Source organism: Geotrypetes seraphini, chromosome 7 (assembly GCF_902459505.1).
Source record: "Geotrypetes seraphini chromosome 7, aGeoSer1.1, whole genome shotgun sequence".
Taxonomy (NCBI): Eukaryota; Metazoa; Chordata; class Amphibia; order Gymnophiona; family Dermophiidae; genus Geotrypetes; species Geotrypetes seraphini.
This window is the reverse complement of record NC_047090.1, coordinates 38,355,956-38,383,714: the sequence shown is the minus strand read 5'-3', so window position 1 is coordinate 38,383,714 and position 27,759 is coordinate 38,355,956. Positions and strand designations below refer to the sequence as shown.

Sequence of the window (27,759 nt, the reverse complement as noted above, 5' to 3'; positions counted from 1 at the left end):
AAATCACACCTCGTATATGGTGCCTAAAAAAAAAAAGCGCCAAAAATAAACTGCATTTAAAGTTAGGCGCACTTTACAGAATAACGCTTACTCCCGTGAACCACACCATACTTTAGGCGCAGCCATTTCTACCAACAAAAATGTGATGCAAACACTCTTATTCTATAACCTGCCCAAGACCTGCCCATTTCCACGCCTCTTTTTTTTTGACACGTGCGTAAAATTTAGATGTGGATCTTGCGCCTAAATTTACATACATAACTTGCAATTAATTCAAATTGTTGCCACTAATTGCTTGTTGAAATGCCAATTATTGGCACTTAATTAGCTTGTTCAATTAAATTGTGCGTCTAATTTCAGCGTTTTTATTTAGAATTAAGGGGATAGTATTCTGCCTGATTTCCTTATTTTTTCCTGTCACGTTCTTTACATAATATGAATGATTTCTTTTATTCTCCCCTGGCACCAGCTCAAAACAGCGGAAATATTACCAAGTGGCATGAAGCTTACTTCAAGAAGCCCAGCCCTTATTTTGCAAATGAAGGTTTCCCAAATCCACCATGCCCACAGAGAACAGAAAGACTGAACGCCAAAGAAGATATGTACGTCATTGGTGCTGATGATACATGCATCCTGCAGAACAGTGAAGATAAATATTGCAATGGCCCACTCAAACCACGAAAGCAATATATGTAAGTGTTGTCATAGTCTGTATCAGTGTACAGTGTTCCCCTGCAAATTCGCGGTTCATGAATCGCGGACTCGCTCATTTGCGGTCTGCTCCGATTGCTTCTTCCTGTAGTAAAGTCAGGCTACACCAATCAGGAGCTGCATGTCAAAGCCTGATTGGTGTAGCCCGACTTTACTACAGGAAGAGGCGGTTGGAGCAGACTGCGAGTGATTTTCCTCACCTGCCGGCGCTCCAGCTGCCCTCTCCTGCCTTTTGACAGGCAAAAAAACACATTAGCAGTTTTTTGAAATTCTCAGGGATAACTGGAACGGAACCCCTGCGAATTTTGGGGGAGTACTGTATTGGAAACTGTGTGCCATAGTGAGATTCTGGGTGTGCTGTGAGACGGCGGCGAGGAGGAGAGCTACCAGCATTGGCTGACTGCTTACAGGACGTGGCTCTTGTGGCGAGAGGCACATCCTGTAGGCAGTCAGCCAGCGCTGATGCCGGCACCTCTTCTCCTCGATGGCGCCTCTCCTCCAGCACCCCCACCGGCATATTAATTGCAGGCTCAGGGCCCCCGGCAGTTTCTGTTCCCCATATCCCTAAATATTACTGCTTTACAGCTTCCGAAGATCTGCAAAATTTCTGTTGAACTCAACTGATTATTCTTCTCATGTTACAGGTTCAAATTTAGAGCAATAAATATCAAAGGCCAATTTACAGATTCAGAGTATTCGGATACGGTCAAGACTTTGGGTAAGGAAAATACAGAGGGGCATTTTCAATATGTCTAAATCCAATTTTGAACATCTTGGGAAAACGTTCTTCCTGTATTCAAGAAATATTCTATTTTCTTAGATTATTTTTGGAATAAAATGCATGTACCTTTTCTGTCGGTTGCATCTTTCCTCCGTTTCTGGTCTAAGTTCAAGTTCAAGTTTATTCTTAATGAATCGCCTATTTTAAATTACTAGGCGATGTACAATACAGTTAAACATACAATTAAAACATAGGTGATAACATATAAACTAACTTTTGTTATACTTTAAAAATTAACATGCTATATTTATAAGGTTACCAAATGTCAGGATTTCCCCGGACATGCCCTCCTTTTCAAAATCCAGCACTTTCTCCGGGTTTTGAAAAGCTTCCCGTCAAAATCATGTTGGGAAAGGGCATCCGCGTGTGTGACTTCAGTGGGTGGGGCTGGGGGTGTGGAACGGGGCATGACATTGGTGGAACGGGATGGAACTGGGCGGGCCTGAGGGCTTGGCCATGGGTCCGGATTTTCCTTCAGGAATATCTGGTAACCCTATATATTTATTCTTCACACATGTACAGTAAGGCCTGGATTCTGTAAACAGCAGAAATGGGCCGGCACCTAGAAAAACGGCAATGGCCATGTGTCAGTCACACTTAGGCATCTTTAACAGAATCGCAGCTACCGGCATCTAAGAAAAAATGTAGGTTTCAGTAATATAGGCCAGGGTTTTAAAGGCCTACATTTTTGGCACCTAAGTTTTTGGGAGAATCGCTCGTAGAGATGCCTAGTAATGCCTAAGCCCAGCTCCACCCCGTAAACATGCTTACTTTTATCCTTAGGCGCCATGCTGTAGGCACAGTTCCAGCGTTTATAGCATGGCGGTGCCTACATCTTTTTAAAATGTATTTTTAACCAGTTTTAAATGGTGCGTTCAATTACTGTACCAATTAAAGCTGGTTATGTTGGGCGCTGGTAGGCGCAATCTAGGTGTTTACTGGCGCCAAATCTTTGGTGGTGTTTATAGAATATAGCCCTAATGGCCTAATTCTACAGACGATACGATGATGCAAACTGCATGCAAAAATGTGGGCGCATGCCCATTTTCCACACGCAAATCAAATAAGCCAATTAGCGCTGATCATCGGGTGCTAATAACCAACTGTCGGCACTAATTGGCATTCATTAAAATTTATATGCACATTTTTGGTGCCGGGATCCCTGCGTAAAATTTTACCCACAGATCCAAAAAGGGGACGCGGCCATGGGAAGGGCATGGGCAAATCGGAGGCGTTTCTGGAATTTACACGCATTTATAGAATATGGGCGATCCGACTGTAATTTAGGTGAAAGAATATGCACCAGGTTTTACTTGCTGCAAATCCTCACGCCTGGATCCCCAACGCCAAATTCTGTCCTATAAATGGCATCCAACTCTGAGCACTGAGGGTGAATTGAGCCCTTAGTGTGCTGATTACACAGGTTTCCGAGGAGAAATTTGTTACAACACTGCATTTTCCTCGCATCATGATCGTAGAAGTTGTTGACTATACATCCTTGAGGACAGATGAAAATCCAACCAACTGAACTCTCTCTAGAATGCCTTCTTTGCTTAAGAATTGAGACAGTGTTCTATGCCTAAGTCCAATTGCTTTGTATTGCAGCAGAGGGAATCTCTGAACGAACCATTGAAATCATTCTTGCCGTTACACTGTGCATTCTCTCGCTTGTTCTTCTGGTGGCGGCCATCTTTGCCTTTGCAAGGTACTCCATTTGTGGAATGCATGTTGTTGTGGGTAACAACTGTTTACTGTTGTTCCAAAACAAATTTTCAGATTTTATTGCTAGACCATTTGAGAAGAGTGCGGCCTTTACTTCTTTATAATTGCCTCTGAATGTTTCTGATGGGCCAGAAGCTTAATTAATAGGACGCATAAGATACCATTAGGAGGCAGGAATTATAGAGATTATCGTTCAGAAAGGGCCTGATTCCAAAAATGGCGTTGTTTATAGAATCACACCTACCGGTGCCTAACTTGACATAGGCTTCGCTAGCATCCTAAAGATAGGCACCGGTACAATAGGCCATGGTGTTCCTGGCCTAATGTACCGGCGCCTAACAAAGAGACCTATTCTCCACCCCTAACCATGCCTATTTTTCAGGTAGACGTCGCTAGGCACCTTCCAGTATTCTGCTCAACGTACTGTTTCTTTTAAAATTTTTAAAACTGGTTTTTTAATGGCGTGATCAATTACCATGTCAATTAAACCAATTAAAAACAATTAAGCATAACATGGAACTCAATTAGGCATCACTAGTCATCTTCAATGTAGGCACCACATATAGAATCAGGCCCAAAGGGCCAAATTCTGTACTTGGGCGCCTATCTCTTGTTGATCGCACGTAGGCGCCTATTACAGAATCATGTCTAACTTAAAACTTAGGCATCGACAATGTAAGCCAAGGTTTTAAAGGCCCACATTATAGGCGCCTAAGTACTTTAGAGAATTGCACATAAGTCCTCCACCCCTAAACATGCCTACTGTGCAGTTAAGCGCCATGGCTTATTAAAGTTCATAATTGAAGCCAATTTGCTGATTAAATTGGACATTTTACTTAACCGCCTCTTTATTTAGGCGTCTTTTATAGAATTTCCCTCCAATTGCCTTTCTGCAGCTCTGTTACAGACAGTTGTGAATACAGTACCCCCCCCCGAAATTCGCGGGGGTTCCGTTTCAGGAACCACCGCGAATCTTGAAAAACTGCGAATACGGTTTTTCGTGGGGGAGACTGGAGAGGGCAGCGGGAGAGGCAGGAGACAGCAGCCGGAGCACCCGGCAAGTGAAGGAAATCACTCGCTATATGCTCCGACCGCTTCTTCCTGCACTAAAGTCGGGCCTTACCAATCAGGAGCTGCTTTGACACGCAGCTCCTGATTGGTAAGGCCCGACTTTAGTGCAGGAAGAGGCGGTCGGAGCATACATAAGACATAAGAAGTGCCTCCACCGAATCAGACCATTGGTCCATCCAGTCCGGTGACCCGCACACGCGGAGGCCAATCCAGGTGTTCCCTGTTTACGTCCTAGGTGTTCCCTGATGAAGACCCTATTTTCCCGTATCCCTCAATGTGATTTGTCAGCAGGTGTGCGTCCAACTTGCACTTGAATCCCATAATGGAGATTTCCGTCACCACCTCCTCCGGGAGAGCATTCCAAGCGTCCACCACTCGCTGTGTAAAACAGAACTTTCTGACATTAGTCTTGGGCTTGTCGCCCCTCAATTTTAGTCTATGGCCTCTCGTCCGAGTCACATTTGACAACGTCAATAATGATGCTTCTTGTTCTATTATGTCAAAACCTTTTGGTATTTTTAAAGTCTCTATCCTATCCCCTCGCAGCCTTCTCTTCTCGAGGGTAAACAATCCTAGTTTTCCGAGGCGTTCTTTGTAGCTCAAATTCTCAATACCTTTTACTAGCTTCGTGGCTCGCCTCTGCACCCTCTCCAGCAGAGTTATATCCTTCTTTAGGTAAGGAGACCAGTGTTGGACACAGTACTCCAGGTGTGGTCTGACCATTGCTCTGTAAAGCGGCATTATGACGTTCGCCGATCTACTTGTAATACACTTTTTTGCCATGCCCAACATCCTGTTCGCTTTCTTTGCCGCCGCTGCGCATTGTGCCGATGGCTTCAGGGTCCTGTCTATCAGTACTCCCAGGTCCTTTTCTTTTTTGCTTTTCCCCAATGTCACACCTAACATTATATAATCATGTTCCTTGTTTTTCATACCCAGATGCATCACTTTGCATTTGTCTACATTAAACTTCATCTGCCACTTTTCTGCCCATTTTTCTAGCTGGTTCAGATCTCTCTGGAGTTCTTCAATGTCCTTTTGTGATCCAACTGATCGACATAGTTTCGTGTCATCTGCGAACTTGATTATATTACTCGTGGTTTCCTCTTCCAGGTCATTTATGAATATATTGAATAATATTGGTCCAAGAACTGAGCCTTGGGGCACACCGCTTGTCACATTTTCCCAGTCCGAGAACTTCCCATTTATGCCTACCCTCTGCAATATGTTCTCCAGCCAATTTGCTATCCATCATAGTATATCACCTTCAATCCCATGGTTTTGTAGTTTCCTCAGAAGCCTAGCGTGTGGAACCTTGTCGAACGCCTTCTGGAAATCCAAATATATTATATCCACCGGGTCTCCTTCACTCGCCGATGCTCCGGCTGCTCTCTCCTGCCTCTCCAGCTGTCCTCTTCTGGTCGGCGGTCGTGGTCGGAAAATACCACGAATGACTGGGACCGCAAACCGCTGACCACAAATGACCGGGGGAACACTGTAAATTTATTTGCTGCTAAATCAGCCAGCTGTGTAAATAACTTCAATCAATTTGTGGGAACTTAACATACGTCTGAAGCAGTGGCGTACCTAGGGTATGTGGCACCCGGGGCCCATCATTTTTTGACACCCCCCCCCCCCCCCCCCCCCGTGTAAAAATTTTTTTTTTTTTTTTTTTTTTGCAATAACCATGAAATGGAATAAATGGTCAGAATAGAAACAGGCAGTGAAAATTTTCTTTTATTGAACCTCATATATGTAACCATTATTCCAAACATAACATAACATAAATTATGTCTAAATTGTCATGACATTAGAAGTACATATGGAGTAGTTGCAGGTGATGCTTGGGACAGTTCTGATTGTGTTAGTTCGGTTTTATGTGTTTTTTGAATAGAAGGGTTTTTATTTCTTTTTGAAGGTTTTGCAGTCTGTGGTTGATATCAATTGGTTGTAGAGTTGGGGGTCGAGTGTTGCAGCTCGAATGGCTAGGAGGTTGTCGAACAGTTTTTTTCTTTTGACGTTTTTGGTTGGAGGGTGTGTGAATGGTGCACAAGTTCTCCTATGTCTGTTTGAAGTGGATTGAATTATTTAGCTGAAGAAATTAGTTACCCCCCCATTCCACACACATTAATTCTCTTCCATTTTTGTTCCCATTATAAAAAACACTGATAAGTTCCCAGAAAAAAAATACATTAAAATAAGAAGTGAAAACAAAGGCCCCTACAGATGAGAACATAACATAAGAATAGCCTAACTGGGTCAGACCAATGGTCCATCATGCCCAGTAGCTCATTCTCATGGTAGCCAATCCAGGACACTAATACCTGGTCAAAACCCAAAGAGTAGCAACATTCCATGCTACCGATCCAGGGCAAGCAGACACTTCCCCCATGTCTTAATAACAGATTATGGACTTTTCCTCCAGGAATTTGTCCAAATCTTTCTTAAAACCAGCTACACTATCTGCTTTTACCATAACTTCTGGCCACTTCATTTTTAAGTTTAGATCTTTCCTTTCAAACAGAGACCTTGCTAGATGTCAAATACAGCACAAGGTAACTTCACATGGACTTAGCTGTGCAGGAAATGTGAATCTCCTCATACACCCACCATATAGTGCAAAAATGTGCAAAGGTCTGTTTTTTTCTTTCGATCACTACATAGCCTAATGCCACACAAGCAGCGCTGTTACAAACATATTCTGTAGGTCAATGCTAAGGATAACAAAGTTTCCTTCCTTGGACCAGAAGGAGATAAACCACTGGAAGAGATCCCAAAACAACACCCAAAGACCCACTCAGTGTGTGAATCAGTTGAGTGGAGTGGACTAACTGGGAGGTGGAAATGGGCCCGGAGTTTGCTCAGCAGAATTTCCCAGACCACCTCTTCCTCTCAACACATTGACACGCTGCCACCATCACCACTAGGAACACCTCACTGGGTAGGCCAGCTATGCTATAAACTTTATAAAACACATTATTATATTTTCTTATAAAGCACATATTTTAACTGACCTCTCTGACATCCTCAGCCTTTCCATTCACAAAAATAGAAGGAAGAAAAGTTCCCATTTCCTGCTGTCTCATGTCCCCGGCCTATACAATATTTTTTTTCTGCAGACCCTTCAAAAGTCTGACCAAATCCTCGTTTCACTTGCATTATAAAGTACTGAGGATGCCATCTCTCCCCAATCCCAGGTCCTAAAGTCTAAGACAGTAGCGCAAACTAATGCTGCCAGATACAGGAAAAAAAAATTTTGATTTGATTCAGCCCTATTGAATTGGTTTTTCAATTCGATTTTCCTGCCCAGTTGGGTGATTTTTTTCGAAACTCCTGGTGGGTTTTATAGCTTTTTCACCCCCTTTGGCTTCTCCTAACCACACTGGCGCTGTGGTGTAAATAAAATAAAGAAACAAAAATGACTTTTCCTCTCTCTGTTAAATCCTAGCTCACGTTTGCAGTCCAACACCAGCTCTGGCAGGATACACATTTCAAATCTGACATGTTATAATCACAAAACAGAAAATAAAATTAATTTTTCTACCTTTTGTTGTCTGGTTATATTTCAAATCTTGTTGGTCCAAGGCTCTGGTTTTCTTCTGATAACTTGCTTGCCAGGGTCTCCTTCTTTCTGCATGCTAACCATCCATCTGCCAACTCTGTCCTCCCTTTCCATTTCCCTTCCCTTCCCAGGAAGTCTGGTATCTTTCCTTTTTTTCATCTCCCTCCACAGATCCACCTTTTCTTAAATACCCTTTCATCCGGCATCTCTCCCTCCTTCCCCACCATCCCAGAGTCCACCATCTCTCCCTTTCTTTTCCTAATTACCCTCCTATCCAGTATCTCTATCCCTCCTCCACACCATCCCTTGTGTCCAATTTCTCTCCCTTTCTGTTCCTTCCCTCCCTAAATCCCATGGTCCATCATCTCTCTCCCTCTCCTCTATTTTCAGACCCATTATTTCTTCCCCCCCCCAAAGTTTGGCATATGCATGTCTCTTTGAACACCCCCTTCCCTCCGTGTACTTCTAAATCATGGTCCCCCCCAAAGGCCTGTCCCCCCTTAAAGGTCTGCCTGTCCCACCTTGAAGGCCTGCACCCCCCTTGAAGGCCTGTCCCTTCCCCTTGTAGGCCTGTCCCCCCCTTGAAGGCCTGCCTGCCTGTCCCCCCCTTGAAGGTCTGCACCCCCCGAAGGCCTGCACCCCCCCGAAGGCCTGTCCCCCACTTGAAGGCCTGTCCCACCCCCTTGTAGCTTCTCCCCCCCCCCTTGTAGGCCTGTCCCCCCTTGAAGGCCTGCCTGCCTGCCTTTCCCCCCTTGAAGGCCTGTCCCCCCTTGAAGGCCTGCACCCCCTTGAAGGCCTGCACCACCCCCCTCGAAGGCCTGCACTCCCTTGAAGGTCTGCCCCCCCCCCCCCCGAAGGCCTGTCCCCCCCCTTGAAGGCCTGTCCCACCCCCTTGTAGGCCTGTCCCCCCCTTGAAGGCCTGTCCCCCCTTGAAGGCCTGCACCCCCTTGAAGGCCTGCACCACCCCCCTCGAAGGCCTGCACTCCCTTGAAGGTCTGCACCCCCCCACGAAGGCCTGTCCCCCACTTGAAGTCTTGTACCACCCCCTTGTAGCTTCTCCCCCCCTTGTAGGCCTGTCCCCCCCTTGAAGGCCTGCCTGCCTGCCTTTCCCCCCCTTGAGGGCCTGCACCCCCTTGAAGGACTGCACCCCCCCCCCCGAAGGCCTGCACTCCCTTGAAGGCCTGCACCCCCCTGAAGGCCTGCCTGCCCCCCTTGAAGGTCTGCACCCCCCCCGAAGGCCTGTCCCCCCTTGAAGGCCTGCCTGCCTGCCTGTCACCCCCTCCCCCTTGAAAGCCTGCTTGCCTGCCCGCCCGCCCCACCCTGAAGGCCTGATGCCCCGACCCACCCAGAAGGACCGCTCGCCCCCCTGGCCTCCCCGCACCACCTATGAAGCAGCCGCAGCAGGATCGCGAAGTCAGCGTCAGCGATCCCTGCGCTGCTTCCTGCGCCACGGTCCCGCCCCTCCTCTGACGTCAGAGGAGGGGCGGGATCGCGGCGCAGGAAGCAGCGCAGGGATGCTGACACTGACTTCGCGATCCTGCTGCGGGCTGCTTCACAGGTGGTGCAGGAAGGTCAGTGGGGCGAGCGGTCCTTCGGGGGTGGCGGGGGACTGAACGGCAAGGCCGGGAACACCCCCTTAGGGCTGGCACCCGGGGCGGCCCGCCCCCCCCCGCCCCCCCCTAGGTACGCCACTGGTCTGAAGCAAGGATTGTTGTTAATGCACATAGGGGTCTTTTTACTAAGCTGTGGTAAAAATTGACCTCGGCATGCACTTACGAACTTGGGTCATTTTTACCATGGCCATTGATATGCTGTCTGTGGTGGATGAATATTGACTCAATTTGTATTGTATTGGCTGGTTCTTTATCATTGGCTACCTGATAAAGAGAAGTCTGAAGCCATAAATGTACATGACGCATTTTGAGAAGTTATGTTTTTATCCAAGTAGACTACTTTTAACCCAGGCTAAGCCTCATTACATTAAATGGAGCCTGTGATGAAATAATCTCTCTTAATGAGAGCTCATATTGATAACTTTCCCCCTTAGCATGAAGCGTATCAGCCTCTGATAACCAGAGCTGGTATTGTGACATCATAATGCCTCATTCCACCATCGGTGATGTCACAGTGGCTCGATTGTCCTGTACTTGGCTTAGTTTTATTGCATTTAGCATTGATTGCGATTTCTAGAGACATTTCTCTTTCCTTTAATTAAGGGGGGTATCAATGTGGGCATGTTATTTCATCACAATTTATTAGTGACTAGGTGTCATTGCATAAAATGGGGCCTATGCTAAAATAGCATGCGTTAGTGATTAAAAAAAAAAAACCCATCTTAACAGTAGCCCAAACTGATAACTTCTCCCCTTTATATATAGTACATGGTTGTATGACCCTCTTAATATGTTTTGTTCTTTTACCATGCTTTGTTTTTAGAATTCGACAAAAGCAAAAAGAAGGCGGTACCTACTCTCCAAGGGATGCAGAAATTATTGACACTAAATTCAAGCTCGATCAGTTGATCACAGTGGCAGACCTGGAACTCAAGGATGAGAGGTTAACCCGGTGTGTTTACTTCTTTGGTAGAACAGTAGTCCAAAGGGTCTCTAGCCATGACCCCGTACCGACCTTTCCTTGTTTGGAAGTGTTTGTGCTGGTCTTATTTACACAGGTCACTGGGATCGTCTTTCAAAGCTGACCTATGTTCTCCAGGCACTTCACACCAGCAGTCAGAGAAACACTTAATAGCCAGGCCTTTTCAATAAAGTCAAACGTAGGTGGCGCTTCTGAGTTTATGAAATCTATTTTAGTTGACACTGAGAATGAGCTGATAAAATAGGCCTGGCTTAGTAGATGACGGCAAATAAATGCCCAAATGACCCATCCACTCTGCCTAGTGAAGCAGCTGAGTTATAACACCACCCTCTTTCCTTTATTAAGGTTTGTAACTTTTCAGCTCCGGCAAGTTAAACCACGACCCATTATTTAGAGTTGCAACTGCTATTCAATTCCGTTACCCCCACCCAATTGTTTAAAGTTGTAAGTGCTGTTCCATTAAATTACCCCACCCTGTTTTTTAAAATTGTAACTAGAGCACAGTTCAGTTACCATCATCCAATTGTTTAGAGCAGTGTATCGCAAACTGTGTGCCTCCTGAGATTTCAGGTGTGCCACGACACACTGGGGAAGAGGGCAGGCGCTCAAGCCCAGTAGCCCTTTCTCACGGTGGCCAATCCAGGTCACTAGTACCTGGCCAAACCCAAAGAGTAGCAACATTCCATTCAGAATCCTAAAGAATAACAAGGTTCCGGAATCCCAAAGAGTAACAAAAGATTTCGGAACCCCAAAGAGTAGCAACATTCTATTCAGAATCCTAAAGAATAGCAAGATTCCGGAATCCCCAACGATCCATGCTACCGATCCAGGGCACGCAGTGGCTTCCCCCCTGTCTTTCTCAATAACAGACTATGGGCTTTTCCTCCAGGAACTTGTCCAAACCTTTCTTAACACCAGCTACGCTAGCCGCTCTTACCACATCCTCTGGCAACGCATTCCAGAGCTTAACTCATGCCTTTCGCTGCAAGAGGCACATCCTGTAGGGAATCGGCCGGCGTCAGTGCCTTTCTTTCTCTCTGCGACTCTTCCCTGCTGGCACGCCCCACTGGGCAGCTCAGGGCCCGTCTGGAGGGCCTTTGCACATGCACGGACATCGAAATGATGACATCATGCATGCATGTGATGTCATTACGGCGATATCCGCATACTCCCAGACGCCTAGAACCGCGGCCCCTATGTTTGGTGTGCTACGGCTCGACAAAGTTTGCGGGACACTGGTTTAGATTGTAACTGCCGCTCCATTCAGTTACCCCCACACAATTGTTAGAGTTATATGCAGGGCTGCAATCAGTTACTCACGGCCTCTTGCCTGCCAATCAATGCAGATTACCCCTCATCTAATTGTTTTAGGATGTAACTTCTGCTCTGTGCAGGTTACTCTCTTGTCTTCCTCTAGGAGTGTAATGAGTATTCTAAGCATCCACGTATATTACCCCTCCCTCTCCCTTTGCCTGTTTAGAAGTGCAAAAAGTCATTTCACTGCTGTTTTAAGCTGAAACACTCTATGCCAGCGGTCTCAAACACGCGGCCCGCGGGCCACATGTGGCTCTCCAGGTGCTATTTTGCGGCTCGCGGTTTGGACGTGATGATCAACTGTAAAGCTGCGGCCGGCGGCGGCTCCTCGCGCCATCCACACCAGCATTTCTCTTCCCCCTTCCCTTGTGGAGCAGCAGCGTGTCTGGCCGGCTCAAGTCGATCGATCCGTTCAAAGCCGCGGATGGCGGCTCCTTGCGCTATGCACTCCTGCATCGGAAGCCTCTCTGACGTCACAACATCAGAGAGGTTTCTGACGCAGGCGCGGATCTCGCGAGGAGCCGCCACCCGCGGCTTTGAACAGAACAATCGACTGGGAGCTGGCCAGACACGCTGCTGCTCCACAAGGAAGGGAACGGAAGGGGAGGGGAAAGAGAAATGCTCTGCTGCATAGGAAAAGGAGGACCCTAGGGAAATGCTGCTGCTGCTGCACAGGGAAAGGGAGAGGGAGGGAAGGGGGAAGAGAAATGCCTCTCCTGCACAGGAAAGGGGGAAGGGAAATGCTGCTTCTGTTGCTGCTGCACCCAATAGGGGAAAGAGAGGGAAGGAAAGAGAAGGAGACAAGGGAGAGGAGAGGAACAAGAGATGCCAAGTTCATGGGAGGGAGGGAAGGAAAGGAGATATCAGACCATAGAGGGGGAGGGAGAGATGCCAGGGCATGGGGGGAGGGAAGGAGACAGATGCCAGACCAGGGGAAAGGAAAGAAGGAGGGAGGGAGAGAAAGGAAGGAAAGAGATGTCAGACCATGGAAATAGGGATGGAAGAATAGAGAGATAGAAGGGAAGGTAACACATGGAAACGTAGATTTTGAAAAGAAAGCAGAAAAATTGAATATTAAGTTAATGCCAAAGATGGATGCAAGGCAGAAAGTGAAGACGGAGAGAAAAACAGTCAAAGGACAAGAAGGCTTTGGAAACATAGTTAAAAGCACAGAAAAATAAAGTCACCAGCAACAAAGGTAGGGAAAATGATTTTATTTTCAATATAGTGATTGAAATGTGTCAGTTTTGAGAAAGAAAAGATATTAAACTTTAAATGTGAGGGCTGCAGAAAAAATAGAGTACTTGGAGGGCCGCAGAAAAAGTAGTTAATGTCTTATTAAAGACATGATAATTTTGCATAAGATAAAACTCTTTATAGTTTATATATCTTTCCTTTTAACTGTTAAAGGAAAGTTTTATAAACTATAAAGAGTTTTACCTCATGCAAAATTGTCATTTCTTTAATAAGACATTAACTATTTTTTCTGCGGCCCTCCAAGTACCTACAAATCCAAAATGTGGCCCCGCAAAGGGTTTGAGTTTGAGCCAGGCTCTACTGAATATCAGTGGTATTTTTAAAAAAAAGCTCTACTGAATGTCAGTGGTATTTTACAAAAGGCTCTACAGAATGCCAGCACCATTTTACAAAGGCTCTACTGAATATCAGTGGTATTTTTAAAAGGGCTCTACTGAACTGAATGTCAGCAGTATTTTTAAAAGGTTCCACTGAAATTGGGATGTTTTCTTGGGAATGTATGTGTGTTTGCCTGCATGTGTGGTGGAAGCAGCCAGTTTATAAATATCTGTGTTGAAAAAAATGAATAAATAACAGAATAAACAATCCCTGATTGTCAAAGAGTTATGTACATTGAATCATCTTCATAAGTGCTTAAAAAAAAAGTGTTTTAAAGAGACCAGACTTTAGGCCCCAGCCCCAGCTATTTCTCTTCTTTTTTTCAATCACAGCACTTTTTGTAACTTCCTATTATAAGCATAATGTCAGCTGTTAAAAAAAGAATTTATCTAAATTTTAAAAAAGGAACTTGTGCTGGAGCCGAGCGGCCTATGGGTTGTGACGCACTTCGTGACAAGGCTGCTTCAGAAACCTGACGTAGATTTTACATGCGCTGGTCTCCTTGTAAACTTGTGCTCTTTCATGACATGAAATGAATGGCATGAATTTAGCAGTTTCCACTTGGTAGTGCCAGCACATACCGTATTTTTCGCTCCATAAGACACACTTTCCCCCCTCAAAAATGGGTGGAAATAAGGGTGCGTCCTTTGGAGCGAATACCCCTCCTTATGCCCCCCCCCCTCGCACCTTTTATTAACCCCCCCTGCACCTTTTTTTAATCGCCGGCAGTCCAGCGAATACCCCACCCACCGCACCTTTCTGTAATCGCCAGCAGTCCAGCGAATACCCCACCCCGCACCTTTCTTTAATCGCCGGCAGTTCAACGCTCCTTATGGAGCGAGTACCCCTCCTTATGTCCTCCCCCTCTCACCTTTTTTTAACCCCCCTTCACCTTTTTTTAATCGCCGGCAGTCCAGCGAATACCCCACCCACCGCACATTTCTGCAATCGCCAGCAGTCCAGCGAATACCCCACCCCGCACCTTTCTTTAATCGCCGGCAGTCCAATGCTCCTTATGGAGCAAGTACCCCTCCTTATGCCCCCCTCACACCTTTTTTTAACCCCCCCCCCGCACCTTTTTTTAATCGCCGGCAGTCCAGCGACCCCACTCACCGCACCTTTTTTTAATCGCCGGCAGTCCAACGCTCCTTATGGAGTGAATACCCTCCTTATGCCCCCCCCCCCCCCTCACACCTTTCTTTAATCGCCGGCAGTCCAACGCTCCTTATGGAGCGAGTACCCCACCCACCGCAGAAGAGGACTTGGAGGCGCTGGACCCAGAGGCACTGGACCGCTGGCAATTAAAAACAGGTACCGGGGGGCGTGCTTACCATCAGGCTGCCTACAACCAGACGCACCTACATGTAGAGGAGGAAAAACCAAGAAAAAAATTCTGAACCATATTTGATTTTTTTCTTGGTTTTTCCTCCTCTACATATAGGTGCATCTTATGGTCAGGTACGTCTTATAGAGCAAAAAATACGGTATGCAGTGGGGCTACAATTTTTATTAGAAGTGGAAATAAAAAATGAGAGATGAAGAATTACAGCCTTAATCTCTTATGTAAACCCTGGCCAAAACAAACCTTTTTTTAATAACTCCATGCATGCTTCTGACTGAGTGGATGGGGAAATGTTTCACATAAATAAGCAGACCCTTTGTAAAATATGGAATAATTTAGCATCTCAGAAATAGCATCATTTACATATGTAGATTTCATATACGTGTAAGTGGCGATTCCAGAAAGCATTTCTGTCAAGCGTAAGGCATGTCAAAGCACACCCCTATCACTCCCCTTGAAATCTCTGCATAATGTGAGTCTCCACTTGTAAATATGTAAATGATGCTATTTCTGAGATGCTACATTATTCCGTTCCAGGCTGGAGATTTTGGGACAGTCCTGGATTTCTGTCCACCTCATCACAGTGCATTATGGGAATTGCAACACTGATTTCAATGGATAGGTTCAGGAACTACAACTACCACACTGCTTTGGGGTCCAAGTTCATCTTATGATAACTGTTGTGTATTTCCTATATTTTAGGTATCATTAGGGATATGCATTCATTAGAAAACAATTCATTGGCATGTTAAATCGCTTTAGAACTTTTAATGTACAAATTAGCATACTTTGAATTGATTAGCATGTATTAAATTTTTTTATTAAAACAAATGTAAGAAAACTTTGAAACAAAGGCTAAAAAAAAATTGGGAAAACAAATCCCAAACAAATCAAAATTCCAAACTCCTAGTCTCTCGTCAGGCCTAATAGTAGCGTCTGTTATGAATCTCAAACCACTCACCAGCAGGCGTCACAGCTGAAATGGCAGGGCACGCATTTTGAATTCAATGAATACAAACAAGGTGCAAATATTTGCCCTGCCGTTTCAGCTGTGGTGACTGCTGGTGGCTCGTTTGGGGTTAACAACTGGCACGGGAATAGGCGTTTGGAATTTAACCTGTAATTTAAAGCAACCAGCCCAGCAGGACACGACTGGGGACAGAACGCCGGGTTAAGTAGGTGGCCGACCACAGTGAAAGTATCCTAGGACTATGCTTCTCAGCAGGCATCAATCCAACTCAAAGGAATAATACTGACGACACATTTGTTAAAGCAATTTGTGCTACGTTTATAACCAAAGTAAAAACTCTCCAAAACCCCTCTACACCTTACCAATTTCTAATTGCTAATGGCTACTAAGGTAAAAAAATTGATAGTTCGATATGCTCATTGAAACTGCACAAAATGGTTTAGAAATGAGATACTTTTTAATTGATTTATTTCTTACCTCATTGAAGAAATTCACCCAAGCCAGCTTACAAAGAGATTAATGGATTTTCCAAATGGAAAATCTGGAATCATGGCCCCGCCGCAGGCCCCCCTCATAACTTCTGAATCGGCAGCTGATAAGGCTATTCATGGTGATCAGTGGCGAAGTAAGGGGGGGGGCGCGAGGGGAGCGGACCGCCCCAGGCGCCATGTTGGTGGGGACGCCAGCATCCCTCCTCTCTGCCTCCTCTGCCTCTTGCCACTCTTCCCCTCGCCACGCTCACCCTTCCCTTCCCCCGTACCTCTAGTGGTTCACCTCCGCGAGCAACAACTTCAACGTAGTCCTCGCGACCGTGTCGGCTCTCCCGCCGACGTCACTTCTGGGTGCAGCATGTAGAAAGTGATGTCAAAGGGAGAGACGGCGGGATCGCGAGGAGCACGTAGAAGTTGTTACGTGCATCGGTGAGCAGCTAGAGGTACGAGAGGAGGGAAGGGGAGCGCACGTGTGGCAGGGGGAGTGGGGGGGGGAGGAAAGACCAGTGCGGGGGAGGGGCACCTTTCACCCTCGCTACGCCACTGATGGTGGTGCCTGGATAGAAACATAGAAACATAGAAGATGACGGCAGATAAGGGCCATAGCCCATCAGGTCTGCCCACTCTACTGACCCTCCCCCAAGTCTACTATCCTAGGAGGGATCCCACTCCTGGTGACAGGTTCCCTTGGCTTAACCCTCTAAGGGATCCCACATGGGCATCCCATTTGCTCTTAAATTCTTGCACACTGTTTGCCTCAATCACCTGCACCGGGAGCTTGTTCCAAGGATCAACCATTCTCTCAGTGAAGAAATATTTCCTGGTGTCGCCATGAAATTTCCCGCCCCTGAGTTTGAGCGGATGCCCTCTTGTGGCTGAGGATCCTTTGAGAAAGAGAATCTCTTCTTCCATCTCAATACGGTCGGTAATATACTTAAGCGTCTTGATCATGTCTCCTCTCTCCCTACGTTCCTCGAGTGAGTACAGCCGCTAATTTTTCAGCCTTTCCTTGTACGATAGATCCTTGAGCCCCCAGACCATCCTGGTGGCCATCCGTTGCACCGACTCTACTCTCAGCACATCTTTTTGGTAGTGTGGCCTCCAGAATTGCACACAGTATTCCAAATGAGGTCTCACCATCAGGGCCGCCATCAAAAATTTCTGGGCCCCTTACTGAGCAATCCTATTGGGCCCCCCACGCACCCCTTTCCCCCCCCGAACCCCTCCCCTTCTTCCATGGGCCAAATACACACATACTTTTCTCTGTCGCCGCACTCTTTGACCAAAAGATTTGAAAGCCTGCAACCACGTCAAGGTAGACTCTTTCAGCAGGGCCCTAACCTTACCTAAATTAATCTATACCTATCTATTCTAAACTAACATATGTCTAATATAGAGAGTTGCGCGGGGACAGAAATTCTACCCGTCCCCGCCAAAATCCCACCCGTCCCCGTGAGGAATCCCTCCGTCCCCACCCATCCCCGTGAGGAATCCCTCCGTCCCCACCCGTCCCCGCGAGGAATCCCCTCCGTCCCCACCCGTCCCCATGAGGAATCCCCTCCGTCACCATCCTTCCCTATAAACTTCAGAAATAGTTATTTTATTTAATTACTAGTATTTAAGCCCGTTACATTAACGGGTGCTAGAATATATGGCTGGCTGTCTTTCTTTATTTATGTCTCTCTCCCTGCTCCTGTCTCTTTCTTCCTTTCTTTCTGTCTCTCTCCCTCCTGCAATTTTTCTCTCTCTCTCCCTGGCACCCTTTGTCTGTCTGTCTGTCTTTCTTTCTGTCTCTCTTTGGTCCCCTGTCTGTCTTTCTTTCTGTCTGTCTCTCTCCCTAGCCTCCTTTGTCTGTCTGTATTTCTTTCTGTGTCTCCCCCCCCCCCCGCCCACCCCACTTTCCTTTGCAGAAGCAGCAGCGGTATTTCCCTTCCCCTCCAGATCCCTGTGAAGTAGTAGCAGCATTTCCCCCCCACCCACCCCCCATTCCCTTCTCTTCCCCCACCACCACTTTCCTTTGCATAAGCAGCAGCGGTATTTCCCTTTCCCTCCAGGTCCCTGCTGAGTAGTAGAAGTATTTTCCCCCACCCCCCATTCCCTTCTCTTACCGTGAGCTGCCCTGCTCCGTTCAGCCCCTCCCCCTTCCCTTCCCGCGTGCTGGCCTGCTGCTGCTGAAGGTTTTTTTCGGCGACTCCTGTTAAAATTCTAATCCTGTTAAAACTCCCCCCCCCCTTCCCGCAACCGCTCCTGTTCAAAGCGGCCTGCTGAGGTTCGCGGCCGGCTGTAACGAACCTCGCAGGCCGCTCTCCAACTCGGTAGCATGTTCCCTCTGACGCAATCGCGTCAGAGGGAACGTGCTACCATGTGGAGAGCGGCCTGAGAGGTTCGCTACAGCCGGCCGCGAACCTCAGCAGGCCGCTTTGAACAGGAGCGGTAGCGGCTGTTGCGGGAGGATGGGGGGGGAGTCGTTGGTCCTACAGGCCGCTGTGAACAGGAGCGGCGGCAGGACCATGAGGCGGGAGTGAGCTGTTCGGCTTCCCCTATCTGGGGAAACTGCCGTGCCGAGGAGAGCCGGGAGTGAGTTTTTCGACTTCCCCTATTTGGAGAAACCGCCGTGCCGAACTCAGCTGCACGTCGGGAGTGAGTTGTTCGACTTCCCCTATCTGGGGAAACCGCCGTGCCGAACTCAGCTGCACGTGGGGCCGTAGTAAGCGCGGGGCATGCTGCAGTCTTGGCGGCCACGGACATACGGATCACGGAAGCACGCCGATAAGACTGCGCATGCGCCGCCTACGGTTTTATTATATAGATGCTACTGAATTAAAGGCTCTGGTAGAGCCCCACTTACAAATAAACAAAGAGACTTTATTAATTTGGAAATATTAATTGGGAAGAATACATACTTTGTAAATGGGTTTCTACCAGAACCTCTAATGTAAATATAAAATATAAATACTCAGCTGATGAGAACCCACAAACTGTCAGCTGAGGACTTCCTTTGCAGTTGGCCGGGGGTCCCTTTTGCCAAACTTGGCAGGCAGCAGTAGCGTCCCTGAGTCACAGATGCTGGCACCTCAGTGGCTCATGGATGCTGCCAGCGACTGCTGCGTTTGGTGGAGGGGAGTTCTGGCCATCTCTAGAGAAGGTCCTCTGCTGGCGGTGCTTGGGGATCCCCACCAGTCACAGCAAGGGTCAACAAGTACTTCAACACTGTAGAAATAAAACCAGAAATGCATTTCCTTTTCTTTTGAACACAAAACAAAGACATCTGCCATATACATTTCCCAAAGCTAACATATTTTAGTCAATAAATTCCGTTTTTTACCTTCGTTGTCTGGAGACTTATTTTTCCATAAAGTTGGTCGCAGTTTCTTTTTTCCGCTTTCCCATCTTCTGTAAATTCTTCTGTTGCTGTCCATTGGTTCCCCCTACCATGGTCCAGCATTTATCTCTTTCTCATCTTTCGTGCCTGCCCACCAGCCCCATGCCCAACATTTCTCCTTCTATCACCCCTCTCCAACACTATGCCACATCTCTCCCTCCATTCCCTTCACCACTGTCCAATATTCCTCCCTCTTGCATCCCTTTCAATCTGTCCCATTGTTCCCTTGCCACATTTCTCACTCTCATCTTTTTCTTCCCTATCACATTCTGTACCTTCCTCCCTACGATCAAAAATTCGCCTCTTTCTTCCATTTGTCGTGTGTGTGCCGTGAGGGAGGTCTGGTGCCCCAGAGTAAGAGCAGGGGTGCCCACACTTTATGGGCTTGCGAGCTACTTTATAATGACTAAGTCAAAATGATCTACCAACAATAAAATTTAAAAAAAACACAAAGCACAATGAAAGGCAGAGAAAATGTTAATTATTCATATTCCGGGTTGTTTCAAAGAGGTCACGGCAGATGACTCTATGCAATGTCACCTCGGTAACAAAATACAAAAATAGACAAATACATCCCCTCCCTTTTTACTAAACCACAATAGTAGGTTTTAGCACAGGGAGTTACGCTGAATGCCTCGCGCTGCTCTCAATGCTCATAGGCTCCCTGCGCTAAAAAACGATATTGCGGTTTAGTAAAAGGGAGCCATAGTGCAAAATATAGACAGCAGATATAAATTCTCAAAACAGACACATTTTGATCACTAAATTGAAAATAAAATCATTTTTCCTACCTTTGCTGTTTGGTGATTTCATGAGTCTCTGGTTGCACTTTCTTCTTCTGACTATGCATCCAATCTTTCTTCCTTTCTTTCAGCCTCCTGTATGTTTCCTCTCCTCCAGACCTCATTCTCTCCCCCAACTTTTTCTTTCTGTCTCCCTGTTCCCCCTTCTTTCTGTCTCCCTGTCTGCCCCCTTTCTTTCTTTCTCCATGCCCTCCCCCAAGCCACTCGGTTTGCTGCCACCGCCATCGGGGAATAGCCCCCAAGCCACCGCCGTCCCAAGCTTTCCCTGCAGAAGCGTCGCGCTGACAAGCATTCCGCTCCCTGACGTCAATTCTGACGTAGGAGAGGAAGTTCCGGGCCAACAAGGCATTTCTCCTCATTCCATCCAGCCTGAGCCCCATCTCTCCTTGATCCAGCATTTCCCTTCTGTGTTTGTCAGAATTACCATTCCACCTATTTTCCAGCATCACCCTTCTTTGTGTCCATCTCACCTATATCCCTATCTCACCACTTTTTCAGAATCTTCATTTGTCTCTGTCCTTGTCTTTACCCCATGTTCACCATTTGTCCTTTCAATGTCTTTATCTCACCCCCCCCCCCCACTTTTTCAGCATTACTTATATGTCTCTATTTCACCTCCTCTTCATGTCCCCTCTGTATCTCTATCCTTATTCAGTAGGTCCTGCTTACTCTTTCTCTTCTTTGTGTCACTATCTCCATTTTCAGCTTTCCCCCCTTTTCCTTTGTTACTGCACCCGGTAGCCAGAATCTTTCCACCCTCCCTCCACTCTGGCCCAGCCCAGTATGAAATATTTCCTTTTGTTTCCCTCCACTCTCTCTCTCTCTTCTCCTCCCTCACCCATGAGTCCTGCATCTGGCCCTCTCCCTTCTACGTGCACCTGGCAACACCCCCCTGTTCCGCGGCTCTCTTCAGCAACTCGTCAGCAGCGGTGATCAAGACAAGCTGCCGACATCGAGGCCTTCCCTCTACGAGTCCCGCCTTTGTGGAAAAAGGAAGTTGAAACAAGCGGGACTCACAAAGGGTAGGCCCTGACATCAGAAACTTGTGTCGATCGCTGCTGCTGAGTTGCCGAAGAGAGCCGCGGAGCAGGGGGTGTGGCCAGAAGCAGGTAGAAGGGAGAGGGAGATAGGAAGGCTGTAGAAGCTCCGGAGCATGACACCGACCCCGGCCAGGATGATTTCTTTTTCAGGCGTGCAGCTTACAAGTCCGGCATCGCGGCGGGAAATAGCCATGCTAAGCAGTGAGCTCAGCACGTACACAGATGAAAGCCTTGCTTGCTGATTGGTCCGGCGGCACGGGGCCGCCGGACCAATCAGCAAGCAAGGCTTTCATCTGTGTACGTGCTGAGCTCACTGCTCAGCATGGCTATTTCCCGCCGCGACGCTGGACTTGTAAGCTGCATCGCCAGAATTTAGGTAGCCTGCATCGCCAGAATTTAGGTAGGCTGTTTTCATCCCCGTGGGAGTCCCGTGGGCTAGGGGGCGTCCCTGTGGGAGTCCCGTGGGTCAGGGGGGCATCCCTGTGGGAGTCCCGTGGGCCAGGGGGGAACCCGCGGGATCCCCGCGGGACCCGCGGGATCTCCGCGATCCCCGTTCCCGTGCAGACCTCTAGTCTAATACTGTCCATGCCTTCTGTGTCCAAAAACACATTCCCTCCCCCACCTCAGCATCTCTTTCCCTCCCTTCCTCTCTCCCAAGTCCATGACTTCTGTGTCCAAAAACTCATTCCCTCCCCACCTCAGCATCTCTTTCCCTCCCTTCCTCTCTTCCAAGTTCATGCCTTGTGTCCAAAACGCACTCTCTCCCCCCTTTTGTGTTCCAACTTTCTCAGCAAAACAGAGCTCGAGCTGAGAGGCTTGTCTCCTGTTTCCTGCCTGCCCTGCTGCGCACAAATAGCCGACCGGAAGTATTCTTAAGCCCTCCCTCCGATGTCAGCGCTGACATCGGGGAACACTTCCGATCGGCTATATGTGAGCGGTAGGGCAGGTAGGAACAGAAGACGAGCCTCGCAGCTCGAGACGTATTGAACTCCGCGGGTCCCCCGTCCAGCTCTCTCCTGTGCACTTGGGGCGGACTTCCCCCCCCTAGGTACGCCACTGTGGCCTAGGACCCTGGGGGAGCCCGGGCCCCCTGTCAGCTCCGGGCCCCTGAATGCAGGACTGGTAGTACTGCCCTGATGGCGGCCCTGCTCACCATGGTTCTGTATGATGGCATTATGACTTCAGGTTTCCGGCTGACAAAACTCCTGCGGATGCAACCTAACAACTGTCTTGCCTTAGATGAAACCTTATCCACATGATCAGCAGTTTCAATGTCTGCGCTGATGATCACTCCCAAGTCTCGTTCTGTTGAAGTTCTAGCTAAGGTCTCACTATTCAAGGTGTAAGTTCTGCACAGATTTCTGCTGCCGAGGTGCATGATCTTGCATTTCTTAGCGTTGAAGCCCAGCTGCCAGGTCGAGGACCAAAGCTCCAACAAATGTAGGTCCTGTGTCATACTATCGGGTGAATTGCCGTCTCTCACTATATTGCATAGTTTGGCGTCGTCAGCGAATAACGTTATCTTACCTTGAAGCCCCTGAGTTAGGTCCCCTATGAATATGTTGAAAAGGAGTGGGCCCAAGACTGAGCCCTGCGGTACTCCACTGGTCACCTCCAATGTTTTAGAGAGGGTACCGTTAACTACCACCCTCTGAAGTCTGCCACTCAGCCAGTCATTGACCCATGTAGTTAGTGTTTCTCCCAACCCCATTGATTTCATCTTCCTCAACAGCCTGCGGTGCGGGACACTATCGAAAGCTTTCCTGAAGTCTAGGTATATGACGTCCACGGATTCTCCGAAGTCTAGCTGTTTTGTTACCCAGTCAAAGAAGCTAATGAGATTGGATTGGCAGGACCTACCCTTGGTGAATCCTTGTTGACTGGGATCCCGTAGATTCTCCTCATCCAAGATTGCGTCTAATTTACCTTTGATTAGTGTTTCCATGAGTTTGCATACTATTGATGTGAGACTCACTGGTCTGTAGTTTGCAGCCTCTGCCCTGCAACCTTTTTGTGCAGTGGAACGACGTTAGCTGTGGCATTGAATATTCAAGTTAGATTCAGCCTCAGCTGCAAATGGCTTTAAAGAACTGACTGCCCTGGGCTGACTATACAAGCCTATGAGTATGCTTCATCTGTTGGACATCTTGCTTTATAACAATAGTCTCAAACTCGTGGCCCGCCTGGTATTATTTTGCGGCCTGCAGTCTGTACTAGTGCTGCCCACTCTTTGCAGCGTCCTCCGGCTTTCCTGCTGGCCTTCTGCTCTTACCTTCAGCTAATTACCACAGCCTGCAGAGAGGACTGCCGGTGCTGTAGCGTTCCTTGCAGGCTGCCATCGTCCTCAGCAGCACGTTCCCTCTACCGCGATCCTGCACCTGATGTCGGAGAAGGGGCGGGACCACGGCAGAGGGAACATGCCGCTAAAGACAGCAGCCTGCAAGGAACACTACAGCACCTGCGATCCAATCTGCAGGTGGCAGTAATTAGCTGAAACTAACACCGGGGGGGGGGGGGGGGGGAAGATTTATAAACTATAAAGAGTTTGACCTCATGCAAAATTGTCATTTCTGTAATAAAAACAAAAAACTGTGGATACTAATGTTCAGGAGATAATTTATAACACTGACATATAAAAACATGAAAATTCAATTTAAAAAGTTCAATGATAAAAAAAAATACAGTGATAAAAATCCAACCGGACCCTACTCGGTCCGTGTTTCGACGAACACGCCTTCCTCAGTGGTTCAATGGTAGCATTTTTTTGCTACTTCAGCTTGTCTGCTGTGTTCTTTGCTCACATGTTTAAAGACAATAGACTGTTTTCAGTCCAATTCTTTATATGTGAGTTTGCAAACCATTGGACCCCTGAGGAAGGCGTGTTCGCCGAAACACGGACCATGTAGGGTCCAGTTGGATTTTTATCACTGTATTTTTTATCATTGTACTTTTTAAATTGAATTTTCATGTTTTTATATGTCAGTGTTTAATAAATTATCTCCAGAACATCTGTATCCACAGTTTTTTGTTTTTGTTTTCATCGGTGGATTGTTTTCACTGTGGATTATTGGGTCTCCCCATTTTTCATTTCTGTAATAAGACATTAACTGGTTTTTCTGCAGCCCTCCAAGTACCTACAAATCCAAAATGTGGCTTGCAAAGGGTTTGAGTTTGAGACCCCCTGCTTTATAACCACAGTTATTGAAAAACACCTAATTTGTGTTGTACTAAACTGCTAATGGATCTTTACTTTCAGATACTCGTCATTTTTCTTTAGACGAAAGGACATATTTGTCATCCAGTAAGTTACAGCTGCTGGTGTGGTTTGACTTGGTGTTGCGTGTTCCTATCCTATTATTAGTTTCATTAGAATGCGATTCGAAAGAAGGTTCATCTAGTTATCAAAATATCTATTTGCAAAACGGAGTTCTGGCTAAAGCAGTTCATACATTTATCATACAGGGACTGGGTACGTCCCCAACCCCCTTGTACAAAACCGTAGCGTGCTTTTTTAGCGCCAGGGGCAACAGTAACAGCTCTGACGCTCATTGAACTCTTATGAGCGTCGGAGCTGTTACTGCCGTGGCCAGCGCTAAATACCCTTTTTATTGCCAGTTTCTTTTTCTTTTTTTTAGATGAATGATTTTTGCTGTTTTATAGAAAAATCACAAAATATTAAAATATCAAATCCAGCTAATGTATGCATCTGATATAAGTGTAAAATCAGAAAAACAGCCTGACAAAACAGTATTTATATCTGATCTAATGCACACACAATAATCATGTTATTCCAAGGTATCACTTCTTAATGTTATGACCATTTTATAAGAAAAATAAATTTGTTACGTAAACAGAGGGGCCAATATTTAAAAGGGCTTAACTGGGCAGGATTCTAACTTTGCCCTGTTTAGTCGTGTGCGACGTCATCTGTGCATGCTCAGAGACCCCTCCGGATGCAGCCGGAGCTTGTCGGGGCTGTCTAAAACCCGGAAAATTCCACCCGCTCTTGGAAATTAAAAAAAATTCCCTTCCTCTCAAAGCGATGAATGTCTACTTTAATGGAAGACAAAAGCATTTTATGCACTTTAAAGATTATCCTTGATTTCGGTCTGCTTAATATGTTTCTATCTACACTAACCCTACGTTAAGAAGTTTAAAAAAATGCATAGAAACTGCTGCATTTCACAGTTATCTTTAAGTAACTCATATGAATGAAATATCATTTGCTTACTACGATAATGTTAAGAAATGAGATTCTGTGGCAAATAGTCAGCAACCAGGAGTCTGCCAGGTCCAATGTTAGCAAAACATGAGAAAGTAAAGAGGATAGTTAGTGGATGATATGACTGTCGCAAATGGATGTAGCCCATCTATGGAAAGAAAGGCCATGAGTCAAACGAGGAACTCTGAAAGTGTCACTCTGCAAACGAAGAGTAACATTGCTGAGGTTGATTCCCCCCTCCTCCCCTGTGAAACAGAGCAAGGTTCAGAATAGCCACAATGGTATAAGATTTCCTATTCACATATAGCAGTCAGCCCTGTATATAGACACCCTTCCTCATTTGGTGAAAATCTGTGTGAGTTTGGAGCAAGTCTCAATGACGTATGGCCTTTCATGACCGGATTAAACTTGGGGGCTACCATTAAGACATGTTATATTATCGATAACTAGTGCTGCTCTAACACGTCCTATTTGATGTAGTGAGGCCTAGTTACTAAAAACTGAAGTTAACAGTAAAACAACATGTTTTAAGAGAAGCCCATGTTGATAACTTGCCCTCTTGATATTTTCCTGCATTGGAGAAACTGCGAAGGCAAAGATGGAGAAAAAAAAATGAGGTGAAAATTCTATACAGGGCGCCTAAACTTAGGTACTGGTAAGCGCCCTACTGGTGCCTAAGTTAATTGAGAAACACCGTTTGAAATGGCAATTAACATTAAATTTAAAGTGCCTACCAGCGTCTAAACAAAAAGCTGCTGGAATCGCACCTTTGGAGGTGCCTACCGGCGCCTATTTAATAATAATAATAATAATAATTTTATTCTTATATACCGTCAAAGCCATGACAGTTCGAGGCGGTTTACAACAAGAAGCGCTGGACAATCAGCGAAGAGGTCACAATTCAAAGTCATCAATACAATCTTACATAACGGAAGAAGTAGAAAACTATATAGTTCTTAAGGTTACTGGTCGAACTAGCAGAGCTATAAAAAATTCTTAGTTTACAAATTAATTGAACAAACTCGTTTTTACCAATTTTCTAAAATTGAAGTAGGTTGAGGAGTTCGTGATAACGTTACTCAGCCAGTCGTTCCATTTGCTTGCCTGGAAGGCAAGGGTTCTGTCCAGGAATCTTTTGTAGTGGCAGGCCTTTATTGTCGGATAGGTGAACAGATGTGCTAACTTGCCAGGTTAAATTGAGAAACCAGGTAAGCGGAGGCCAGACCAAATATTGATTTATAACACAGACAGGAGAACTTAAACAGAATTCGCGCCTCTAGGGGCAGCCAATGGAGTTTTTGGTAATAGGGGCTTATGTGTTCCCATTTCTTCAGCCCAAAAATCAGTCGAACTGCCGAATTTTGAATGACTCTGGCGCCTATCTTTCCTGGAGACGCGATTCTCTATACGGCGCTGTCGTGTGATTGACAAGTGATCAGCGACTGATTTTTAGGCAGCCGCCAATATCGGCCTCATTTAAAGAATGCAGGCCTCACTGTATACCTATCCATAAGTTTATCTCATTGTTACTAATGGCACAGTGACTATGGAGCTCATAACAAAAATACATCCAAAAACTGGCCTAAGTCGGTACTTGGATGACTTAAAATACAGTTTGTCCAAGTGCCGATTACAAAACTGTTTTTTTGACGTAATCAGAGACTTTTTAGGCCTCTGAATGCCGCTGTGCGCCCAGAGCTCAAAAGGGCAGTTTTGGAGGAGTTGTTAGGGCAGGATGTGGACCGACCTAAACTTACGGCCTCTTTTACAAAGACGCGCATCAACAGCCCCGAAGCCCTTTAAATCTCTGTGGGCTTTGGGGCCGCTAGCGCAGCGCAGCTGGTAGCGCGGCTTTGTAAAAGAGGCCGTTAGTCATCCTGCAGCGATAATCGAAAGTTTTATGAGGTTGCCTGACAAGAACTTATACGTTGTGACTTAGACGAAGTCAAAACAGGTATAAATGCCGCATCAGGTTGCTGCTGAGCTGATCACAGCAAGGTATCTCCCTACCGCGATCAGTATAGCAGCCCAGGAAACCTTCTCCCCCCCCCCCCCATCGTGAAGACTAGCAGCATGAGGGAGGCCCAATCTCTCCTGCTGGACAGACACCCCCCACCC

General features: G+C 46.6%; 1 protein-coding gene across 7 annotated transcripts in view; it reads left to right on the top strand.

Annotated features, from left to right (window-relative positions):
* The window catches only part of PTPRQ (protein tyrosine phosphatase receptor type Q), a 294,193-nt gene that overhangs the window by 223,221 nt on the left and 43,213 nt on the right, over window positions 1-27,759 (top strand). For 6 of the 7 annotated variants that reach the window (XM_033952701.1, XM_033952702.1, XM_033952703.1 and 3 more), the window contains 4 exons: window positions 470-692; window positions 1,356-1,429; window positions 3,098-3,197; window positions 10,284-10,412. In XM_033952701.1, coding sequence (XP_033808592.1) covers window positions 470-692; window positions 1,356-1,429; window positions 3,098-3,197; window positions 10,284-10,412 — 526 coding nt within the window. Of the gene's footprint in view, window positions 1-469; window positions 693-1,355; window positions 1,430-3,097; window positions 3,198-10,283; window positions 10,413-24,675; window positions 24,721-27,759 lie in introns of all 7 variants that reach the window. The other variant, XM_033952707.1, reaches the window with a different exon arrangement.